The 15,919-nt window shown below is 46.0% G+C and overlaps 1 protein-coding gene across 3 annotated transcripts in view; it reads right to left on the minus strand.

The window, feature by feature from the left end:
- Positions 1-15,919, minus strand: part of MYO5C (myosin VC) — a 105,398-nt gene that overhangs the window by 73,294 nt on the left and 16,185 nt on the right. For all 3 annotated transcript variants that reach the window (XM_054450715.2, XM_063652620.1, XM_063652621.1), the window contains exons 5-9: positions 13,543-13,699; positions 10,560-10,703; positions 9,740-9,821; positions 7,750-7,857; positions 2,214-2,320 (exon numbers count right to left, since the gene is read on the minus strand). In XM_054450715.2, the coding sequence (XP_054306690.1) occupies positions 2,214-2,320; positions 7,750-7,857; positions 9,740-9,821; positions 10,560-10,703; positions 13,543-13,699 (598 nt within the window). The remainder of the gene's footprint in view (positions 1-2,213; positions 2,321-7,749; positions 7,858-9,739; positions 9,822-10,559; positions 10,704-13,542; positions 13,700-15,919) is intronic.

Below are 15,919 nucleotides of genomic sequence, written 5' to 3' on the forward strand. Positions count from 1 at the left end.
CTCCACCCACACCCGCTGCTGACCAATATCACAGTAACACAGAGCTGGCTTTGACGTGCCTGACCTCATAAGGGAAGGGACTGGCGGTGGCATTTGGTTTCCTTCCTTCTAAGAAAGAATGAAACCTTCTGAGTCAAAAACAATTCAGCGGCAGGTGCTGCTATGGGAAAAAAATGCAAAGGGGCAGCAGCTTTTCAAAAAGTCAGATGGCTTCATCCAAATTTAACATGTCCAACATTTCAAGTTCCTGATACAAATGGGTGGAGATGGATCCCAAATCTAGGACCAATAATTATAGGACTGGGAATTTTCTACAAATATTCTTAGCAGACTTTCCAAAGGATTTTCAGTCAATCAATTTTAATTCCTCCTCCAAAATGCTACCTTAATAAGAAGCTTCACGGGAGAGGGCTCAGTGTGATGGCATTTGTTGGGTAGAAATCACATTTTTAGTCTATGGGGGTTTGGGGAAAAAAGGGCAGAAGCCCAGCTTCTCTGAGGTAACTGAGCAAGGAAACTGAGGGGGATGTGCCACTTCAGACACACCACACTCTCCCCCAGGCCTCTCGTCACCTCTCTCCCTGCTTTCCCACTTGGGGAACTGACTCACTCTGCGAGGTCTGGACACTGCGGGCAGGATGGGAGGGACGCTGAGGCGAAAGCTGGAGGAAAAGAAGGAGAATTACTTCCTGGTCATGGCAAAAGGCCTAAAACGCTAAGCCAGGAGCTCATGCTCCACTCTGCTCTGCTCTCTCCCCAAACCGTTGGTAGCAGACAGCCAAGAACTCACTGGTTACACAAAATGATCAACTATTCCCATCAGTTGTTTGAGGGACATGAAAACAGACATTGTTACGGACTGAATATTTGTGTCCCTCCAAAACTCATATGTTGAAGTCCTAACCCCCAACGTGACAGTATTTGGAGATGGGGCCTTCGGGAGGTAATCAGGGTTGGCTAAAGTTGAGAGGGTGAGGCCTGCCATGATGGGATCAGTGTTCTCATAAGAGGCATCACAGTGTCTGCTCTCGCTCCACCATGAGGACACAATGAGAAGGTGGCTGTCTAGGAGCCAGGCAGGAAGTCCTCACCAGAACCGACCAGGCTGACACTGTGCTCTCAGACCTCCAGCCTCTAGAACGGTGAGGAAACAAATGTCTATTGTTTAAGCCACTCAGCCTGTGGCATTTTGATATGGCAGTCTGAGTTGACTAGGACAGACATGTCATTGTTAATGCAAAGCTTTACAGGTGTGCAGATTCCGTGTTTCATAGAAACATTTTTTACTTGTATTTGTTTTCTTCTTTACATGGACAATGATGAGACTAATTAAACACATACCCCTCCCCCAAGAATCACTACTCATAGTATGTGTCATAGAAGAAACACACATTAAATTAACTTGTGTCCATTAAATAAAGAAATCTTTCACAAAACTTACAATACATTCCCAGGAAGCCAGCACCACTGACGTCTGATTCAAGCAGGTGTAAGGAGGTAGTGGGTGTCCTTCTGCTGAAAACTAGCCAGTGACCTTAAGGTCCTACATGGTCTGCAATCCCCCTTCCCCACTCTGGTCTCATCCACACCCTCCCTGTCACTCACCCTCTGGATACATGGACCTTCCTGCTGTTTCTCAAATGACGTCTCCTGCCTGCGGGTTTCTGCACTTGCTGTTCCTCCCCCATCCACAGGCACAACCTGCTTCTTCATCCCCTTCAGGCCGCTGCCCACCACCTTCTCAGAAAGTCTTTCTCTGACCACCCCACATGAAAGACACAGCGCCTCTGCATGCCCCCTCTGCTTTACTTTCCTCTGTGCCAGCCGTCACCAGCTGTCGGAGCCCATATTTGCTTGTCGTGTCTCCTCCCTACCCCTGATCATAAGCTCTCTGAAGGGCTTCTTGCTTTGTTTTGTTCACTGCTGTTTCTCCAGATGCTATGACAGTCCGTGGCACTTAGTAGGTGCTTCATACATACTTATTGAGTAAAAGAAAATCATACAGAAGATCCATTTCCTCTCCTCTACTGTTGCAAGGGGAGGAGGCTTTACTCTTTGAAGGCAAGCCCTGGAAACCCTTGCCGCCTGCTTCCTGTTAAACCAGTCTACCCAGGAGGCCAACTATGCCTGGTGCTAAAAAGCAAAGGCGGGTCAGCTGCGAGCCGGTTCCACTATGACCCTTAGACAAAGGAAAAGTAAAATGAGCATCTCACACTAACTGAGGACCTCTCGTTGCCCACCGTGGTGATCTGCACATTGCCCAGATGTAGGATGGCTGCCAGGATTTTAAAAACGTCCATCTGAAAATCCTCCTTGAAACCTGAAAACAAACATTTTCCCAGATTAGAATACTGCATCTCTTCTCTGACTAGTAAGATGGGCACCTGGATTCATGCGAGATATGTAGGTAGCATCAGTGCCAAGCTCTGGGACAGGAACATGAAGTGGACCCCAGGGTCATCTGGTGCACTGTTCCTTCTAGTCGACCTCTGTAGACACATATCATAAGTGTCTATACACAGGTTTCCCCTTTGCCATGGCTGCTAGGAAGTTGAACACAAAAATTAATATCCGAGTAACCATTTCGCATCAGGTTCCTCGGAGTCATCTTGCTTTGATTCTGTGCTTGATTCTGAATGTTTTTCATTTTTCTTTTTGCTCACAAGCTCTCTGAATCCCTGAATTATTTTTTAGGTGGGATTGCTGGAGGGATTCCGTTTGCCCCTCCAGATTCTCTGGTCTCTGCCCCAGGGGACTTGCTATAAACCAAGGCGATGGCCTTTCATGCCCTCTGGCCTTTGGTTGGGTTTGATTCATGGGAAGCCCCGGCAGGAGAAAAGAGAAAGGAGAAGAGAAGGTTCCGAGTGCGTCCTCCCCAGCCCCTTTCCCTGCGAAGCTGCCTCCAACTGGCTGCATGGCCTGACTGACAGAAGGTCACCACTCCTCTGGGGCTGACTTTACCCAAGTCTCCATCTAGGCTCCAGAAACACTTGGATGCCCACATGGGAAAGAGCAGTGAACAGTTCTGCTGCTGCCCCCCAGGTGCCCACTGCCCCTTGTATTAATAGCTCCCCTAGACTCCACTCACACCTTTGTAGTTGTAAATAATAAATAACCCCTCCCTCTTATATCCTATTGTGAGCCTGCCCCATGTTTCCTACTGGGACTTTCAGTGCAGTAAGTAGAATATAAATTATGACTACATACCATATTCAGTCACCAGGAGGGGATTAGCACATTTCCTGGAGCCAAAAAGAAAGAAAACCAGCTGCTAGAAAGGACTGTGTTCGAACCCTGTAAATCACAGTGTAGACCTGCAGGCTGTGAGCCCGGTTTTGCCAGGTCGGGATCCCCCCAGTGTGTGTTAATGACACCGTGGTGACTTAAGCAGCTGAGAGATGCACTTGAGGTGGCAGGCAGGCTCATTCACACCAGGCAGGCTGCCTGGTCCACCCTGGAATGGACACTGGAATGGAAGCCAGTGACCCCTCACTTGAGGATACCTGGAGTTTTCATCAGCAGGTAGGTCATGTTCTTTAACAATTTCAAAACCTACAATTTTTTTTTTTTTTTTTTGAGACAAGGTCTCACTCTGTTGTCCAGGCTGTAGTGCAGTGATGTGATCAGGCTCACTGCAGCCTCGACCTCCTAGGCTCAAGTAATCCTCCCACCTCCTCCTCCTGAGTAGCTGGGACTACAAATGTGCGCCACCACACCCAGCTAATTTTTTGTAGAGACGGGGTTTCGCCATGTTGCCCAGGCTGGTCTTGAATGCCTGGGCTCAAGTGGTCCACCCTCCTTGGCCTCCTAAAGTGCTGGGATTATAGGCATGAGCCACTGCACCTGGCCCAGAATCTCCTCTACTACAAAGATTAAATAAAATCAGTCTCAAAAGATTTCAATCCAAGAACACAGGGAAGACTCCAGCTCCAGCTAAGTCCAGGCACTTGCTGCCTTTCCATTTGGAGGTAACTCCTCCATCTGAAGGACAGATGTGTCCAACAGAAATATACCCCTAGGCCTCCACCATGGTAATGACAGGTTAAGTGATCATGAGCAGCAACTAAAAACGCCAAGTGCAGGAGCCTCCATTCTCACACTCCTCCCTGCTTTCTGTGATCCATAACTAAATCCCTTAAACTACTCCAGGCCTTCTAGAAACACAAAAGGGAGATGACAACTCCAAAGCAATAATACGAAAGAAAGAACTCAAGACCTGTGTTAAGTAATCATCCTTAGTGAGCCTGTCACACAAAAGCAATGCCAGCCTGAATCAGATTTCCAGGAGGAGCTCACTGGTCAAGTTCCTAGAGCCTGAGGTCCCGGGGCAGCCTGATTCCAAGGTGTTCGTCCCGTCAGAGGGCAAGGGTCATAGCAACACTCAAATGGCAGGGATCAGTGGATGAATCACATGAGAAAGACACAGCAAAAGGGCAGAGGAAAGGGATTTTTTAATCAAAATGCATCCCCTCGCACTTCTCCAGGGGTAATCTCGCTGCTAGCTGAGGGATCTCAGCAGCAGAAACGGAGGGGAAGGCAAAGGGAACACTGCCTCAGGCACTGTCCTCGGTATTTTCCACGCATCAGCTCCTCTCATGCTCACTACAACCACACGAAGGAATCCTAGTATTGTTTCCATCTCACAAAGGAGGAAACTAAGGCATAGGAAGGTTAGGGAACTCACCCGAGGTTACACTGGGTAAGGCATATCTAAGCAGTTTAACACCAGTGCCCACCGCAATATGAGAAAAGACCCACAGCGTTCATGAAGCCATCTAGCTTCACCCTAGTGTGTCTAAACAGAGAAGTCCCTGATGACCTCGTGCAAGGCGAAGGAAAAGTTTGAGCTGAGGTACCCTCTCTTGAAGGGAGAGTTGCAGGGAAGAGGTGCAGTGGCCCCAATCTCTTACCACCTGCCCACTTCACACAGCACAGCAGGCAGCCATCACCATTAACGCCATAAGAGGACACGGTACTCCACCTCTCCACAAAACTCCAGAGGGCTTTGTCCAAAACGTCTAAGTCTGTGCACAGGCTAAGTGTCCAGGGCCAACCCCGCACGTGCAGGGCCCTGAGAGTGAGTGCCTCTCTCGTGTCATCCCAGTCTTGGCCCTGGGACTGAGGAACGTGATGTGGAAATCTGTAAACATAACCTAAGTTGTGTGAAACATGGGGGCAAATGGCTGCAAATTGCTGATCTCCAACAATTAGAAAAGGTTTCATGGAAGAAGAGATGGTTTTACTCAAAGTATGGTGAGGGTTTGGACAATTGGGAATGTAGAGAGCTAGAAGGCAGGGAGTAGCAGTTACCATGCACCTGCTATGTGCTTGGCCTGGTGCTGGGGACTTTTACATACACTTCCTCGCGAGTTGTCATGAAAGGTAAGGTGCGTTGCCACTCACAGATCAAGACACTAAGTCTTGGCCGGACATGGTGGCTCATGCCTGTAATCCCAGCACTTTGGGAGACAGAGGCAGGTGGATCACCTGAGTTGAGGAGTTCAAGATTGGCCTGGGCAACATGGTGAAACCCCATCTCTACTAAAAATACAAAAATTAGCTGGGGGCGGTGGCATGTGCCTGTAATCCCAGCTGCTCGGGAGGCTGAGGCAGGAGAATTGCTTGAGCCCTGGAGGCAGAGGTTGCAGCGAGCCGAGACTGCACCACTGCACCCCAGCCTGTGCGACAGAGTGAGACTCCATCTCAAAAAAAGACATCAAGTCTCAGAGTGGGTAACCTTAGACTCATACCAACTAGGATTTGAATTCACGTTCATTTGATCCCAAAGCCTACTCTATTTGCCCTACATTATCTTCCCGTGAGGAGGAGGACATGATAGAAGTAGGAGAGAGTAGAAGGATCAGGGAGATGAGGGTGGGCAGGGCAGGGCAGGGCATATCCTTCAGCCCAGCCAGAGCTTGATCACCTGTCCCCTCCTCACGCACCGAGCCCCCTCTCCGTGGAGTACATTATACAAAGATTGAAATGACGACTATAATTATTTTCAGCAAATGTAAGTCAGTGCCGAAAGTGTTTATCCTATTATTATAAAATGTTTAAACTGCCTTTCTCCTTGAAGCAGGTTTGAGGGAACAGTCTGATGGTGATTTTGCTTAGAAAACCATCTTGTTTTCATTCTCCATTATCCAGCTGTGATCGTCTTGCCTATTCCTTGGACATATTTAACCTGAAACTCTTAGCTTTTTACATTCAGATACAGTCAACCAGGCCACAAGAATGAAAGCACTTAGTATGAATCGGCGGGAGATTTCAGCAAGAGAGATTTCAGCAAGACATAGAAATGGCTGGCCGGGCGCGGTGGCTCATGCCTGTAATCCCAGCATTTTGGGAAGCCAAGGCGGGTGGATCACGAGGTCAGGAGATTGAGACCATCTTGGCCAACACGGTGAAACCCTGTCTCTACTAAAATACAAAAAATTAGCCAGGTGTGGTGGCGCGTGCCTGTAATCCCAGCTACTTGGGAAGCTGAGGCTGGGGAACCGCTTGAATCGGGGAGGCAGAGGTTGTGCCACTGCACTCCAGGCCAGCCTGGCGACAGTGCAAGATTCTGTCTCAAAAAAAAAAAGAAAGAAATGGCTGAAGGCATCACCCTGATCAGAAGCTTTGACTGGCAGCTTCATGTGGATGTCTAGACTCATACAGAATGAGAGAGTGAATGCCTGTTTTTATAAATACCATCTGGTAGACAGCCTTTCTGAACATGAGCTCTGTGTGGGAAAAGTAAGGCGAGAAGGATTGGGAACAACTGGCTGTGCTGTGACAGTCGTGCCTGCTCCACCTGTGCCAGCATCTGAGCAATAAAAGATGGGGTTTTCTGTACCAAAATGAGATGCTTAAAGACCCTGGAGTGCAAAAGCCAGTTCCACTCTGAATCAGCCGCCTAACCTTGGGTAAATCACTTCCCATCTCTGTGCCTTAGTTTCCCTCTTGTAAAATGGGAGAAACAGCAGCACTGACTTCCTAGGGTGGTTGTAGGGATTGAATGAGTTCACACAGGGATATGAAGTGCTTAGGATGGTGCCCAGCTTATTGTAAGCTCCAGGTGAGTGCTCACTATTTTACTGTCATCATTAGGAGACCTATGAAGGCCACAGAGGGCCAACATTCCACTTCTGAACCGAATTGGACCTTGGCTTTACCAGTCATCCTTGTATTCAGCCTAGAAGAGCTTACGGCAGTCACAGGGCTTGCAGCCCACGCCTCTAACAGCGAGCCAAGAAGGCTGAGGGAAAAAACGAGTTAATTTCTAGCTCTTTTAAGGGAAAAGCACAGTCTTGACCACTTAGTCTCCAAATATGTTCTGATGGTTTGTCCTAAAATTAGAATTGATTAGGAGTCTTCAGAACACACATTTGATGGGAATCCCCACCTTTTAATTTTTTTTTTTTGAGACAGAGTCTTGCTCTGTCGCCAGGCTGGAGTGCAGTGGTGCGATCTCGGCTCGATGCAACCCTCTGCCTCCTGAGTTCAAGGGATTCCTCTGCCTCAGCCTCCTGAGTAGCTGGGACTACAGACACCCGCCACCACGACTGGCTAATTTTTCGTATTTTTAGTAGAGACAGGTTTCACCATGTTGGCCAGAATCGTCTCAATCTCCTGATCTTGTGATCCGCCCACCTCAGCCTCCCAAAGTATTGGGATTACAGGCGTGAGCCACCACGCCTGGCCTTAATTTTTTTTTTTTTAAGAGAAAATGGCTACATACTTGGATGGGATATTTTCCCTTACCCAGAAGCGTGAAGGTCTTTTGAGTCTCTACCATTTCAGCTCGATCATTCACACCCTCAATGACAGTATTGCCTCCCATTCTCGTATAATTAAATTCTTCGGCACTCCCTGAAATCAAAAAGTAAGATTTGTTATGTCTGTAACACAAAAATTTGGACATACACATTTATCAGAAGAACAGAAGTTCATACTTAACGAGCTGTGTCATGCACTTTACACAGTTTATTCCATTTATTCCTTAGAACTCTGCATTACAGCCAGGTTTGGAGGCTCATGCCTGTAATCCCAGTACTTTGGGAACCTGAGGCAAGGTGCTTGCTTGAATCCAGGAGTTCAAGACCAGCCTGGGCAAAAGGGCAAAACCAAATCTCTACAAAAAATTAGCTGGGCATGGTGGCACATGCCTATGGTCCCAGCTATTCAGGAGGCTGACGTGGGAGGATCACTTGAGCCCAGGAGTTCAAGGCTGCTGTGAGCCGTGCTGGCGCTACTGCACCCCAGCCTCAGTGACCCTGTCTCAAAAAAACAAAAACAAAACAACAAAAAAAAATTCTACATAACAGACGCAGAAGCTGAGACTCAAAAAAGCGAAGTGACTTTCTCAAGTTCCAATAGCTGATGGCACACAATAATTTAAATGCAGGCCTAACTCTAAAGCTCATGGTTTTTGTTCCTGCACCTAACATTTTTATACAGCTTTACTGAGGTTTACTGACTGTACAATAAGCTGCATATGTTTAACACATACAATTTAATGAATTTTTGACATGCATATACTCTTATAAAACCATTAGCACAATCCGGATAATGACTCTCTCTCTCTCTATATATATATATGTATATATATACACACATTTATATATGTGTATATATGTATGTGTATATATATACATTTATATATATGTATGTATGTATATATATGTATGTATATATACACATACATCTAATGTTTAAATAGTAGAGGATCTTGCAGAAAGCCCTTCTGCAGGTTCGCTATTCACACTCTGTTTGGCAGACAAGGCCAAGGATATTACCTTCATGTGAAATCTGCAGAAACTTAGATTCTAAGAGTACAAGCAACTTCTCCAAAATTAGAGAGTGTGAGTTCAACTCCAACGTACTAGAAGTTATCTCCAGCAATTCTCATCTACCAGCATAGCACAAATGGCTAAGGCAGGAGAACCGTGACAGCACGGGGATCGGGGCCTTTTGTATTGAAGGACAAACAGCTCTGTGTTTTAGCCATCTCTGGAATATAATTAATTATGACTACAAATAATGAATGACCTTGAGCCATCAAGGAAGGTCAAATTATGATAGAAGTGGTTTGTTTTAATAAGTGGGTTAACATGTCATGTTCAAATAAAATGGAAAGTTTGGTGACACCACATGTTCCAGCTGTCAGGAGGTCTTATTCAGGTGGTTCTAGCTGGAGGACCATAAATACCCAATGAGCTATTTTTTTTTTTTTTTCTGAGACGGAGTCTTGCTCTGTTGCCCAGGCTGGAGTGCAGTGGCATGATCTCGGCTCACTGCAACGTCCATCTCCCAGGTTCAAGCAATTCTTCTGCCTCAGCCTCCCAAGTAGCTGGGACTACAGGTGCGTGCCACCACACCCGGCTAATTTTTGTATTTTTAGTAGAGACAGGGTTTTGCCATGTTGGCCAGGTTGATCTCTAACTCCTGACCTCAGGTGATCCGCCCTCCTTGGCCTCTCAAAGTGCTGGGATTACAGGCGTGAGCCACCATGACAGGCCCAATGAGCTTTAAAAATAACCCTCAGGCTTAAGAGTGCCCCCTCTCTCTAAACTCATCCCCCCGGCCCAAATCCATCCCCTTAATTAGATGCACCAATTCTGTCCTTGAAACCAAAGAATCTTGTATCTTTGGGCAAATACTTAAAAAAAATATATTACTATAAGAAGAAAGTTAACCTAGAATTTAAGCCCCCATAAAAGAGAGACCCTTTCATACACAATCCAACACATACCCAATTTAAGATGTTTAAATTCCGACTGCTGTGCAGATGCACAAAGCTGATAGAAAATGTGGTAATTTCGTTCATTTTCCGACTGTAAGATAAAGAAATGTCCTCAAAATTACATCAAATCCTTACAAGCAAAAATGCCAGGATTTTAACTAGAGGGTCCTAGATATCTAATCTGGATAGATAATTCTCTGTCTGGGATGTGATCTGGCCAGTTCACAAGCAGGCCCTTCCTCTCAGCTGAGAACTGGGTGGCCTGAGATGGCCTTCCAAGTAACGAGCAACCCAGAGAAAGTGTTATTAAATGAAAATGTCCTATGAAATGGGAATGGCGTAACTTATCCTAGTGAGATTTTTAGAAACTTCCTGCAATACAAGGCTTATACTGTTGCTCTTCTCCTGGGCCAAAACGATGAAGAAATTTCTCCATTTACTGGCAGAAAAGCCTTTCTTTTAAAACCCTCTCAATAGCTCTGATCCCATTCGCTTCCTGATAGGAAAGCCAGTCTGTCAGCTTTGTCTATTTCAAACAGTTTTTGTACTCTAGAAAGAGATACTTGCTTTTTAAACTATAAGGATTTTGTAAATCCCCCAAATTAAAAAGTCGTTAACCTTTTCCTGCAGTCATACAACTCACCTGATATTACACCTATTCATCCATCAACTTTTAATAAACAGAAAAAAGAATCCAAACTGCAAATGAAAGACAAGAAAACCCTACTCTTCGACTCACAGCATAGTGTGGCTTGCCTAAGTATGTATAATAAGTATGTAAATGTAAATAATGCTCAAAAAGTTGGGGAAAAGGAAATTTAATACTTACTTGAAAGACAACTCTGGATTTCTCCAGGAGGTAAGTTCTCATGTTGGCTCCTATAATTTGATTTTGTTCATCAAAACTGATTTCTGTGTATTTCCCAAACCGACTACTATTGTCATTTCGGGTGGTCTTGGCATTTCCAACAGCCTAAAAAAAATAAGACTCTTTTGAAATAACAACATTAAAAGATTTTTGCCTCAAAATTATTGGAGGAGTTTTTAGTAAAATGCAATCCTGTACCCTAGGGGAAGGTCTGATTGGCAGAGGGAGGTCTGGGAAAAGAAAGCAACCCCAGGCTGGCAGGGAACATGACAAATCAGAACATGAGCCTGCTGCTCAAGGTTCTCCTTGGTCCCACTGGCAGACACGGGAGGACCAGAAAGAGCACAGGTTCCGATGTTTCAGGGTCCTGGGTTCTATCTTCGCTATCTGTATAGTGTCTTAAAAGTTAATTCACGGCTGGGTGCGGCGGCTCATGCCTGTAATCCCAGCACTTCAGGAGGCTGAGGTGAGAAATTCACTTGAGGCCAGGAGTTTGAGACCAGACAAGGCAACACAGTGAGACTCCCGTCTCTACAAAACATAAAAAAAAAAATTAGACAGGCATGGTGGTGTATGCCTGTAGTCCTAGCTACCCAGAAAGCTGAGATGGGAGGATTGCTGGAGCCCAGGAGTTGGAGACTGCAGTGAGCTATGATTGCACCACCGCACTCCAGCCTGGGTAACTTAGTGAGACCCTGTCTCAAAAACAGACAAACAAAAAAGTTAATTCATCTTTCCAGGTCTTAATTTATCTATCTGTAATATGAGAATCATAAGCAACTCACCGTTATGAACTGAATGTTTGTGTCCTCCCAAAATCTTCATGCTGAAATCCTAACCCTATGTATTGGTATCAAAAGGTGGGCCTTCGGGAAGTGATGATGTCACGAGGGTGGAGCCCCTGGGAGTGGGATTTTAATGCCTACATAATAGGGATCCCAGAGACCTCTCTTGCTCTCTTTCTGCCATGTAAGGGTACTGTGAGAAGACAGCAGTCTGCAACCCAGAAGAGAAGCCTCGCTAGAACCTGACCCCTGCTAACACCCTGATCTTGGACTTCCAGCCTCCAGAATTGCGAGAAATAAATTTCTGTTGTTTATTAGCCACCTGGTCAATGACACTAAAGTATATTATACTAAAGTACATTATATTTATTATTATAATAGCAGCCCAGACTGACCAGAACACTTACAGAGTAGGGAGGATTAAATGAGAGAATATGAGGTGCCTCAACTCATTCAGGCCCCAAATACCTATGATGCTCAATTAAAAGTTCACATCTTTCATCCAACCTTTATTCCAATCCCTACTCCTTACTGCTTCCCTACTCAACCTTTCCACTCAACCAAAAAACTGCTCCTTCCCATCCCTCCCACTCTCTGGGCAGGATTTTTGCTTTTTACTTACGTTCTTCAATTTCATCTCTCCTCTGCCCCTCCCCACCCTCTCCTGAGCACCCTCTTTCTAGATGGACTCCTGCCCAGGTCATCATGCTGCCTGCCAACATGTATTTACTGAGCACCTACTATGTGCCATGCGCTCGGTAAACAAAGGTAAACCAAATAGATATAGTCCTGCTTTCATGGAGTGTGCAGTCTAGTAGAGGAGACAAACCCTAAACATTTACACAAAATTATCCAATGGACATTTAACTTGGCACTGGCTCTTGATAACTTTTATTTTGAGACGGGGTCCCGCTCTGTCATCCAGGCTGGAGTGCAGTGGTGCAATCTTGGCTCACTGCAACCTCCACCTCCTGACTCAAGCAATCTTCCTACCTCAGCCTCTTGAGTAGCTGGGACTACAGACAAGTGCCACCATACCTGGCTAATTTTTTGTATTTTTGGTAGAGATGGGGTTTCATCATGTTGCCCAGGCTGGTCTGGAACTTCTGAGCTCAAGCAATCCACCCACCTCAGCCTCCCAAAGTGCAGGATTATAGATGTGAGCCACCGCGCCCAGCCTTGATAACTTTTCTATTGGTATCTTGGATTGTAATTTATGTTTCTAAGTAAGTCTATGGCTCTGAATTATGAGCTTTGCAGTGTTTCTTAGTACCCCCCCTACATATGTTTCTATTTAATTTTAAAATATTCTTACATTAGGTTAGAAGAATCTTACACTTGGAGATTGGGTCTTATTCTTTTCCATCACTTCCCACATTAGCTAAGCAGTGGCTTCAACAGAGTAGATTGTCTGATAAATATTCATTGAGGATTTTGATTTGAGAAAACAGGGAGAAGAAGTCTAGTAGTCTAATGTTCTTAATTTTTGGTTTGCTTCCAAATAAATTCAAATCAATCCTCTTTCCATTTTGCGGGGCAGCTGAAGTTGGCTTGCAGGACCGTCCTCTGTGCCTTTTGGGTGCCTCTTCTTCCTTGAGGACTGTCTCCTCACCCCCCTGGGCACTGTCACGGTTGGCCTTGCCCACTCTCTGTCCCAGTCAGTAGTGTGCTGATGAACTGGCTCTCGGGGAGGGCAGGAGGAAGAGTCTTGACATGTGGCCTTTGACAAGGCAGAAGGTATAAATACTCCTCCCCTGACTGATGTCAAACTACCAAAGGTTTATCAATCAGCTTGCAAAATTCCTGAATATTTTAACAATCAGCTCATGAATGCTGATGCCAGCTGGGTGGAGAACACCAGCGATTTCAGTGTACCAGTGATGTTTGGTTTCCCCTGGGATGTAAATGTAAACAGACGACTCCTGGAGTCTGATGGTAGATTTCCAGCCCAGCAGGTAAAGCAGGAGAGAGCCTTGAAATTAGCAATTCTGCCCCCATCTCCTTCAAATCCCACCAGCCAATAGGCTTCCTGGGTCTTTCCTGCCCTCACTTCTTTAGTCTTTAAAGGGTGGGAACTTAAATTAGCCACGAGAGCACACAAACCAACCAACCCCCATTTCCATCACCAACACATGGCTGCCTTCCGCAGTGGTACGCACCTCGGTGATGGGATTGGATGCCAGGACCTTGTCTTCCACGTGAGCGTTGCTGCCCGATTTGCTGACAGTGGCAAAGTACCTCATGGCATAGCGAGCCGACACTGTCTTTCCAGCACCTGACTCCCCACTTACAATTATGGACTGATTTCTGCTGTTTCTAAAGCAAATAAAAGTTTTCAAATATTAGTTTCTTCCCATTAAAGAGGCAATATGTGCTAATTAAGACAAATGCGGACAAGACAAAAGAGGGAAACTGTTTTGTTACTCTACTATTTTTAAATCTCAATCAATTTCCTTCTAGATTTTTTTTTCTATGTGATCGTGCACAACACACAATTTTAAAAGTTCACATCTTTCATCCAATCTTTATTCAAATCCCTACTCCTTACTGCTTCCCTACTCAACCTTTCCACTCAACCAAAAAACCACTCCTTCCCATCCTTCCCAATCTCTGGGCAGGATTTTTGCTTTTAAACTCTGTTCTTGAATTTCATCTCTCCTCTGCCCTCCCCACCCTCTCCTGAGCACCCTCTTTCTAGACGGACCCTGTGCAGGTCATCATGCTGCCTGCCAACATGTATTTACTGAGTACCATGTCGAGGGGCCCCAAGACCAACCTCAGGTTCAATGACCCAGTAAGAGGACTCACAGGACTCAGCATATAGTCATCCTCACAGCTAAGACTGATTGCAGCAAGAGGATACAGAGCAAAAGCAGCACGGGTAAAAGGCACACGGGGCGAGGTCCAGTGGAACCCGGATGCAAACTTCCAGGGGTCCTCTCCCAATCGGGTCACACAGGACACATGCAATTCTTCCAGCAAAGAATTTGACGGCACATGTGAAATGCTGGCTGCCAGGGAAGCTCATTAGAGATGCAGTGCCCACCTCCTGACTAGCACATGCCAATATTCCAGACTCCCAGAAGGAAAGCAGGTATTCAGCATAAAGCACATTATTTACACAAACAGCTTGAGTTTAGGTAAAATGAGCCACTTTTTCAACCAAGAAATGTCAGGAACTGTCATGAAATCAGAGGCTAGCCATGGGCCACCTTGCAAGCAGGCCTCTAAAGATAGCAGCCTCAGGCCTTATGTCAACTCCTTTCTGCACATCCCACTTAAATATAAAAACATTTCAAAGACATTATTTTGAGAGCAATTATTCAAAAGATGCTTGGGAACATATGCGCTCTGTAAGCCAACATGCTCTGTTATATAATTTAGAGATTTTTAAAAATGCATTAAACTTTTCATGTCATAAGACTGTGATGGTGGAAGCTTCTAACATGGTGGATGTGGCACCGCTCACATGCCAGGTGCTGGGTGAATACAGATTCTCATTTAAGCTTCACGAAAATCCTACGACATAGATATCTCTTTTACAGAAGAGTAAAATGGTGACTCAGGGGTGGAGTGACTTGACCCAGAGCACAGAGCCACAGCCTCTCATGTAAATGCTAGAACAGACTTTGGGCACAGAGCCCCAGTCCAATATTTTCATTTCAAAGAGAAGATGAAGACTCTGAGAAGTGAAATGACATGCTCAGTGTCCCTCAGGGCATAGAACAGGGCTTTAGTAATCCCAGCCCTGTTCTACAGCCCTGAGGGACATTACCTGTCTAGCATCAAACAAGGCCAACATGAGCCTGCTTTAGGCTCCGTTCTGTTATGGCAGTTACACAGATAGACCTCCAAGGAGAAACTGGCTCTTTAGGGCTGAAGTGAGCACAGCCCTACAGTGCCAAAGAGCTCATCCCACCGATACCCAGACCCTAATCACCACGATACCTGGGAGACCTGCAGGGAGCCAGGGAAAAACCTCAGAACCACAGGGGTTTTAGGGTTAGAAGTAATCTTGGTGCAGCAGAAGCTGCTAATTCTCTACCTAGTATGCATTTGCATTCTCCTCTTCCTTCTTAGAGACTAGGCCCCAGTGGCCAGGCAGTGCCCCTCTGTGCATCTGAAAGACTGCACATCCCAGCCTCCCTATGTGAGTGAGGTCTGCCCAACGAGCTGTGAGCAGAAGTGCTTTGTGGGGCTTCCGGAAAGTCTCCCTAACCTGGAGGGCCATACCCTTCCCCTCATATGCCTTGTTACCTAGAATATGGAAGAAAGAGGTGAGCACTAGCTTGTCCCTGAGGATGACGGCCCCACCCCAGGGACAGGGAGCTGCACGGCACCAGGTCTCTGATGACTCTGAAGAAGCTCAGTCTAGCCCCAGACTGCCCATCAGACATCTGTGCAGGAAAGCAGCATGTGTTCGACCTCACATAAGCACCACCTGCCCCCTCATTATAAGCAGCAGAATCAGGAATGGGTGCCCTCTGAGAGTCCAGCTCACAGACGAAGACATAAAGCGGAGGGAGCTCAGGAGCT

The sequence above is a fragment of the Pongo pygmaeus genome, chromosome 16 (genome assembly GCF_028885625.2).
Source record: "Pongo pygmaeus isolate AG05252 chromosome 16, NHGRI_mPonPyg2-v2.0_pri, whole genome shotgun sequence".
NCBI classification, from domain to species: Eukaryota; Metazoa; Chordata; class Mammalia; order Primates; family Hominidae; genus Pongo; species Pongo pygmaeus.